Source organism: Stegastes partitus, unplaced genomic scaffold, assembly GCF_000690725.1.
Source record: "Stegastes partitus isolate 25-593 unplaced genomic scaffold, Stegastes_partitus-1.0.2 Scaffold2077, whole genome shotgun sequence".
Lineage (NCBI taxonomy): Eukaryota > Metazoa > Chordata > Actinopteri > Pomacentridae > Stegastes > Stegastes partitus.
The window spans coordinates 69,578-77,976 of NW_007579808.1; the positions used below are offsets into that span (position 1 = coordinate 69,578).

The 8,399-nt window shown below is 42.0% G+C and overlaps 1 protein-coding gene across 2 annotated transcripts in view; it reads left to right on the top strand.

Annotated features, from left to right (window-relative positions):
* The first annotated feature begins 4,642 nt into the window (after positions 1-4,642).
* The window catches only part of tbc1d9b (TBC1 domain family member 9b), a 21,935-nt gene continuing 18,178 nt past the window's right edge, over positions 4,643-8,399 (top strand). For both annotated transcript variants that reach the window (XM_008303833.1, XM_008303834.1), the window contains exons 1-3: positions 4,643-4,985; positions 7,871-7,981; positions 8,157-8,275. In XM_008303833.1, coding sequence (XP_008302055.1) covers positions 4,868-4,985; positions 7,871-7,981; positions 8,157-8,275 — 348 coding nt within the window. In that variant the 5' untranslated portion in view covers positions 4,643-4,867. The remainder of the gene's footprint in view (positions 4,986-7,870; positions 7,982-8,156; positions 8,276-8,399) is intronic.

Below are 8,399 nucleotides of genomic sequence, written 5' to 3' on the forward strand. Positions count from 1 at the left end.
TTTCTGAGGTCTTAAAAAAGCTTTTGGGTTCTCAAAAATCCTTCAGTTTTCTGCAAAGGGTCTTGAAATGGTTTTTGACGTTTTTAAAGGGTTCTTATGTTCATGGAAAACAGGCTGAACAATTTGCACCCAAGACTGTTGGACCTGAACCGATATGGAGCTGACAGCAGCCAGACCAGAACCAGGGCAGACCCAGAGAACCTGAACGCTGAATCTGTGTTTTCTGATGTCCTGTCTGTCATAACTCTGGGCCTCCTGATTGGCCGGCTGAGGATTACATCACGAACAGGTTCCTGTACTGCATCGGAACTCCTTGTCTGTAAATACTCAATGAGCTGGTTCTTCGTCTTTCTCATCAGACTGGAACCAGAACCAGAGGAGGTCCTGGACTTGGATCCTGTGAACTGTAACAGTGTTATCTCCCCTGTAGCAAAAAATGAAGTTTCTCTGTAGAAGAAGAGACGTTAGATTCAGAGGATCAGTCCAACATTTCAGTGAACCTCCTGCTGTCTTTGCTCTGTCATGTTGGGTTCCTCAGTGAGCCCTTCTGCTTTATTCCATTTGAAATTAACCAAATCTGAAAAAATTTCTCCCTGACCCTCTCAAAATCAGCTGATTTTTTATTGACAATAACTTTAGTATATTTAATGAAACCATGCAAAGGTTCACCTTCATACTGTGAATATTGTCAGAGTTGCAGGTCCTTGAAGTCCATAGAGGAGGGTCCAAACGCTAAACCTCCATTTCTTAGCTCTAATACCCCGTTAAGACCAGCAGATGGACACGTACAATTTTTAGAGCTGGAAAACACATTTCAGCTCCGTTAAAAACTGCAACCAAATCAATTTTACATCCACTCCAGGTGTCACAATCTAAAGATAGTCAAGTCTGTTTTTGTTCAGCGAACGTTGAGCATAAATATTCATGTTACTGACCTGAATTATGTTATTTATTTCCCAGCATTTTTTTTTAGATGTAAAATTTGAGGTTCTACTTCCTAAAGGGATTAAAACTCTGATAATTCCTGCAGCATTATTTTCTTGCCCCACAGAAAAGACAAGTGTTGGAACCAGAATTACAAAGCATCACTGTTCACGATCTGAGAACAGAAAGAAAACCAGCTGATCAACAAGAACTGAACGCTATCAAAGGAGAATCTGAAAGACTCTCAGACAAGCTCTGAATGCTGTAAACTGCTTTGATCAACGTGATTTATCCCAACCGTTCTGTAAAACATGCAAACATCAATGTTTTTTCCTCCATTTCACAGCCTGATGCTACATTCACCAGTGTGGAAGTGTGACTGTATTAGAAAGTTGTATTGACACAGAAGGAATAATCCTGTCTGATCCTGGTTTCAAATGTGGGTAAAAATTAGACCTTTTATTGTCTATAACTTGTTCTGACCAACCACCATCACACATGCTGATATGAGCCTCGAAAGTTTACCCAGAATGCACTTTGTAAAGTTGTCTCTGGTGAATGATCAGAAAACAGAAACACATCCAGGGTACCAGTGATTGTTTCTGTGACTCTACATCACAGACATTAAACTGCTCCAGTTTTACTGTTCACACCACGATACAGCCCATAATATTGCTGCTCAAATCTGGTTTTAGAGAAAATGAAAAAAAAAGAACAGTATTAGTCATCAGATTGTGACACCTGGATCGATGTAAAATTGATTTGGTTGCAGGTTTTAATGGAGCTCAAATGTGTTTCTCAGCCCTGGAAATGTCACGTACCTGCTGTACTGGTGAAGTTATGAGGCGCCATACTTACGGGAAAAGTAAATTAAAAATCTGGACCCACCTCTGTGTAGTTTAAGGGCCTGTAACTCTAAACGTTTCCCCGGCATGAAGGTACATAAATCTATATAAGTTATAGGACATAAAAACAGCTGATTCCGAGAAGGTCACCGATGAGCACCGATTGGTTTAAATGTAATAGCCGACACGTTCTCTGCTCCACAGTCAGATTAAAAAGGGATTTCAGTATAATCACAGCCAGTCAGTGATGTGATTAGCCTAGCTTAGCACAATGACTGGAAGCAGAGAGAAACTGTTAGCCTAGCTTAGCACAGCGTCGAAGGGTGTGGACATCAAACGTCGCTACCGTGTCTGTCTTTAGGTTAAACTCAGGCAGTGAACATTTCACACCAGGACACGTGATGTCTGTCAGTCACGTCAGTAAACACGTGAAATCCTGTGAATCAGATGTGAAGTCGGCAGACGGCTGCTAACACGCCAACAGCTGCTAACGTGTGCGTGCAGCAGAAACTCGGAGGATTTCCTGAAGTGACGGACTGCTCCTTTAAAGTGTATTAAACAGCTTCTGAATTACTCAGCGTGTAATAATAATCAGTATTTAAACAGCATTATACAATCTATAACCTGACTGATGGATCAATATTATCTCTGAAGTGACCTGAGGACGTCCTGCAGGACGCTCAGTCTGTCTGTCTGTCCTCGTCTGTGTGTCATGGTGCTGATGATGAAGGAGGATGTGTGATGCTTTTAGTTCACTGTGTCTTTACTGCCTCAGCATTGTGTCATTAAAGTGTCTTTATTGGCTTTAAGGTGCAGCGTCACTTTATTTCTCACATTCTCAGCAGGTTTCAGCCGCTCTCGTCGTCAGTCATCCCTCCAGCCGCCCCGCCTGGGTCCTCGTGGACGCGGCCATTTTACGTCTTTTTGTGGTCATTTTGTGTCTCTTTGTGTCTCTTTGTGGTCATTTTGTGTCTCTTTGTGTCTCTTTGTGGTCACTTTTTGCTGTTTTGTGTCTGTGGTTCTGTTCTGGTCTTTTGTGTCACTTTGTGGTCATTTTGTGATTTTTTTTGGGCCATTTTGTGTCTCTTTGTGGTTGTTTTATGGGATTTAGTGTCATTTTGTGTCACTCTGTGGTCGTTTTGTGTCTCTTCTTGTAGTCATTTTGTGTGTCTTTGTGGTTCTTTTGTACCGTTTTGTGTTGTTTTGTGTCTCTTTGAGTCATTGTATGTGTCCTTGTGCCATTTTATGTTTGTGTGGTCATTTTGTGTTTCTGTGGTCTGTTTGTGTCTCCATGTGCAGTAAATACTTCATATAGTTTATAAATTAAACTGACAGTAAAAAAAAAGAATCACACTAATTTAACTGTAAGAAGATGGAAGAAATAATACAGCGAGTTAATCGCTGATTCTCCTTCACTGATTAACCTGCTGATCAGTTTTTGTTTGTTCATAGAAATAGTTCATCTATAAAACAGAAAATCCGGGGTCGGGTCACGGGGTGGTGGATGGATGGATGGATGGATAAAACAGAAAATCTGTGTGATAGCTGCAGCGCCCCCTGCTGTGCGTTCCTGCCACTGACACACTTGAGAAGTGGCACCATTTATCAGCCACAAACTGGAAAGACAGCAAGAATCAAATTTTCAGCTTTCAGAGGGTCCTTGAACATCTCAAGATTCTCTAAAAATAGTGTTTTTTCTCTCACCAGATGCTGTAAAAAACAAAAACATCTTCCCTCCTCAGCACCATTGATTCTCCATGACTGACTTAGTTGAGACCAACAGTGAAAAATTCTGAGTTTTCAGGTTGAACTGCAGGCAGTGTTTCCACAGAGGAGAGAGGAGACGACAAGAGAGACTGAGAGGAAAATCCAACCTACTGGGTCAATAAATAAATGCAGCATGGCTCAGAACCAGTGAACAGAGGAGCTGGTTGTTGGAGACACATTCAGCTGATGGTGGAACATCTTTCTACAGCTGATGAGAAGAGTAGATAGAAAAGTCTTTAGAGGCTGGAAACATGAAAATATTGCTGTTTAGACTCAATCAAAACTTGTTCCAAATGACTTAAACATTTCAAACAATCACTTTAAAAAACAAAATCACTCGACATTTGTCCAAAGTAACAAAAAACTATTAAACATTTGTCCATTTGTTCAAAATGTTTGAAACAAGTAACCTAAATTACTCAAAAATATTTCTAAGATGATTCAAACTTGTCCAAAATGATCGTGAGAGGAAATTAAAACATACTGGATCAAAAAATAAGTACAGCATGGTTAAAAAGCAATATACAGAGGAGCAGGTTTAGCAGTCACTTTATCTTATCCTTCATACATCTCTGTTTTTACATTTTGCACGTAGGTTTGTTAGTTTAAAATTGAAATTTTGCACGAAACAGGATTGCACTCGATTTCGTTGTGCTTTTTGTATAATGACATTAAAGGTTCTGATTCTGAAGTTGTTGGGAGAAACATTCAGCATGGTGAAACATCTTTATACAGCTGATATGCAGAGGAGAGTGAAAAAGTTAGTAGAGGCTGGAAACATGTAAACACTTAAATAGCTGTAGTACGTGGAGCCTCCATTTTCTCCAGTGTTGGTAACACCTGTGAAACTTGGGGAAAACGTTGGACATTAAGTAAATGTTTCCTGTTTTCTCTCCTTCTTCATGGTTGTTCTGTTTCCTTAGAAGTGCAGAAATCTTATATTGCAGTGAAAAATGAGCCCACAGTGAGAAAAACATTGAGTTGTGAGGGTTAGATCTGAGCTGAGTTGGTCTCCTTCAAGTGTTCTGGTTTGGCCCGAATGCGCGTTACGTCATCACGCAGAGCGCAAACGGGGCGTCACGTGGCTCGTCACACCAGGAAGTGATGTGGAGTCATCGGACTCCGTGAAAACAACAACATCACAGGAGCCTTAACCTGCTTCATCCCGCTGAAACACGGGCGGTTTTACCTGCTGCGTCCCGCTAAAACACCGGAGACCTTACCTGCTTCATCCCGCTGAAGCACCGGAGGCTTCTCCTGCTTCATCCCGCTGACACACCGGCCTCCCCTCCGGTGTTTCCCCGGCGGAGGGCGAGCAGCAGCGGGCAGAGATGTGGATCCAGCCGGAGGAGGTGCTGCTGGCCGGAGCTCTGTGGGTGTCCGAGCGGGCCAATCCCTTCTTCATCCTGCAACGGAGACGGGGCCACGGCCGCGGAGGGGGGCTCTCCGGTGAGTTCATGCTGAAGGTTCCGTGTGTTGAACTGGATCTGCCCTGATTAATCGAACAAGTGACTGACTGGAGATCAGTCCTGCCCATCCTCACCCTCCCTGAGCCCGCCTCCGGTCCAGGGGAGTCGCTCCTCTACACTCACTTAAATTCACAGGGAAATAGAATTTAAAACTGGACCACTTTCACCCTTGAAAAAAAAAGTCCAGGAAGCCATTTTAAGGCTTCAGTATTTCCACAAATATAATTTCCACAGCCATGAAATTGGACACAGACAGAGTAATTGACAGTGAGTCCAAGTTGTTGAAAGGCTCCAAAAAAAGGATCGATTTTTAATTATTGAACCTTTAATAATGGAAAAAAAAACACAATATTTTCAAATGAGGGTGGTATTGTGGCCCCAGAAAGTTCCTGTAAGTGTATATATAAATGGATGTGTCCATATTTCACTCTAAGAATACGACCCTTTATCAACAGTCCCCCAGTTTCGACAAGCATTTTGACAAAATGTTGATGTGGACTAATTTGTAGGAGCACAACAACTGGTGTGCGTACAGGTTGGAATATCGTCACTGTATGTGCACAAGTTAAAAGCTGCTTCCATGTTGTCTTCATATGAAAATTTAACAACGTATGAGGCTTATTTTGCCTTAATGTTCCCGTACAGCCACTGGAAATGAACACTGAACAAAGAAACTGATGATAAGTCAACATACATCACAGTAAATCTTGTGTTTATTGAAACACATCATGTCAACGACACAAGTGAAACAGGACAACGATGCTGCACTACAAGCAACAGAAGAAAACTAAAGCGTCATCGCTCGTCAGTGAATTTATGTTTCAGTTATCTGCAGATATGGAATTCTCAAACTCTGATCTGAATGTCCAGTTCGTATTGTCTTCTCCTCCTCACATGGAACATGTGCTTTACAATATTCCCATCCGGATTAGTATAGTTCTGTCTTATCTCTTATATACATCTCAAAGTCAGCAGCAGAATATTGCCTGAAGTCTGTTTTCATGCATACAAACCAACCCACTGTTAAACCTGCTACTTTCATTTATAAACTTATTTTTCCACTTTAAACGCAGCAGCTGTTGCTTTAAATGTTCTGTATAAATAACGGTGACTCGCAGTTTTCAGGATTCAAGTATTTGTTGGACAGTCCTACATCGTGTCTGTCCTCAGATTGCTGAAGCTGAGTTTCACACTCTGCTGACTGAACCCTGAACACATCGCACACTTCATTGTTTTGTTTATTAGATTTCAGCGCACAGTGTCTGCTTCAGTCTGGACCTGATCTGCCATCTGCACCTTTCCTCTGCTGCGTAAACCTGAACTTTACTGGGAAAGTTGTACAGTTAGAAAACTGAACCACATGATTCACCAGAGACATGAAGTCACAGCAGTCAGCTGACAGGAAGCAGTGGTGTGTGTCTGCATGTGTAGTTAAGAGGAAACACACACAGCTTTTGACCTGCTGATATCTACAGTGTGTGTGGAGTCCCACAGGGCAACACTGTGGATCCTCTGCTGTTTCCACTGTAGGAGACAAGAGGGCTCAAGGACACAGTGGGTCAGAAACAGGTGTGTTCAGGTGGGAGTCGGGGACAGATGCGTTCACACCTGTCGCTCCTCTCAGAGTGCAACCTCAGTCAAGTGTGAACTCACACCTGAAACAGTTCAGACTCAGATATCCATCACAATAAACCTCCAGGAACCACAGAGGAAGACAGTTCAGAACTTCATTGTAAATCTTGCTTCTTAAATATTCAAATTATTTGGTTTCTTTCTTCCCATACAACAGTAAACTGAATACCTTTTGAGAAAACAAGACATTTGAAGAAACGTCAAAACACATTTTAGAGACCAAGCAGCTGATCGATTCATCCAGAAAATAATCCACAGATGAACGGAAATAGTCATTAGTTGCAGACCCCAGGGCTCCAGTTGTATTGCTGCTAACACACTGGGAAGATCTAGTTTCTCTTTACACCTTAAGGCATTATGGGAGCTGTGGTTAGCGAGGGAAAAATATAAACCCTCTCAGCTGTATCTGTCTGATTTAACAGCCTCTTTAACTTTTCACAGAGACACTAACGGCTTCAACTTCACATCACTCTGCGTAAATTAGTTCTTTCATTCATCCACATAGGACTTAGAATACAAAATACATTTTCAAAGTAACTGTACGTGTTTCATTTAATTAGTTAAAATGAAAATATTTTATTGTATTTTGTAAATGAAGCTGTCTGCTCTGTCGGCAGGTCTGATTTAACTCTGCAACTCAGCTCGTCAACTTGAGGAAAGTTCTCCAGGAAGGCCAGAGCCACTTATACTGATTTATAACTAATCTAAGTAGTGACAACCAATCAGTTCAGACGACACTCTGAGGTCGGATATGACATCAGCTGGGTTTAGAGCTGCAGCAGTTTGTCAATATGGAAAGAAAATCAGTCACCAACTATTTTGATAAATGATAAACTTTTAAGGTTTTCATAAAAAGTCATTTGATATTTTCATATTCTCAGGTGTGACGCTCCTGTTTTATGCTCCTGTTGGTAGGTCTACACACAACATTTAGGAGGTCTGAAGTCACTGATCTCTTTTCTGATCATTTTAGAATTGATGATTGATCTGTAACCAAGATGAATCCATAATGACACGAGGTTCTCCAGGATCTCTGTGAAAACAGGGACAGGAGTAGATGCTGCCCATCAGTGTGTAACAGCTGTTAACTAACAGCTCAGCAGGAAAAACCTGGTGTCAGTCCAGAATGAACACATGTGGTCCAAACGATCTTCAGGAGGTTCTGATGTGAAGCCAAACACCTGAAACGTCAGCAGCTCTCCCGGTTTACCTGGTTCACTTGTCTCTCTGCAGGTCTCCTGGTTGGGACTCTGGATGTGGTTCTGGACTCCAGTGCCAGAGTGGCTCCGTACAGGATCCTGCTGCAGACTGCCGACTCTCAGATCTACTGGAACATTGCCTGTGGTGAGTGGGCTGGACTGGAAGCACTGGGATTGGCTTGACAAAGCGTTAGCGACTTGTCCCATTGTAGACTTCTTTAATAGCCTGATTCACTGTCAACTGAAATGAAAACTCAGTCAAGATAATCTTTTCAGCACTATCACCCAACCTCATGTTAACCCTGAGCTGTGTCTTGCAGGCTCATCCAGGAAGGAAATCACGGAGCACTGGGATTGGCTGGAGTCCAACCTGCTGCAGACCATCTCTATATTTGACAACGATGAAGACGTCACCACCTTCGTCAAAGGAAAGATCTGTGTATGTAACGCTGTGTTCCTCAGCAGTTCCAGGGTATTATAGTATTATGGTATATCAGGGTATTACAGTATTATGGTATATCAGGGTATTATAGTATTATGGTATATCAGGGTATTATAGTATT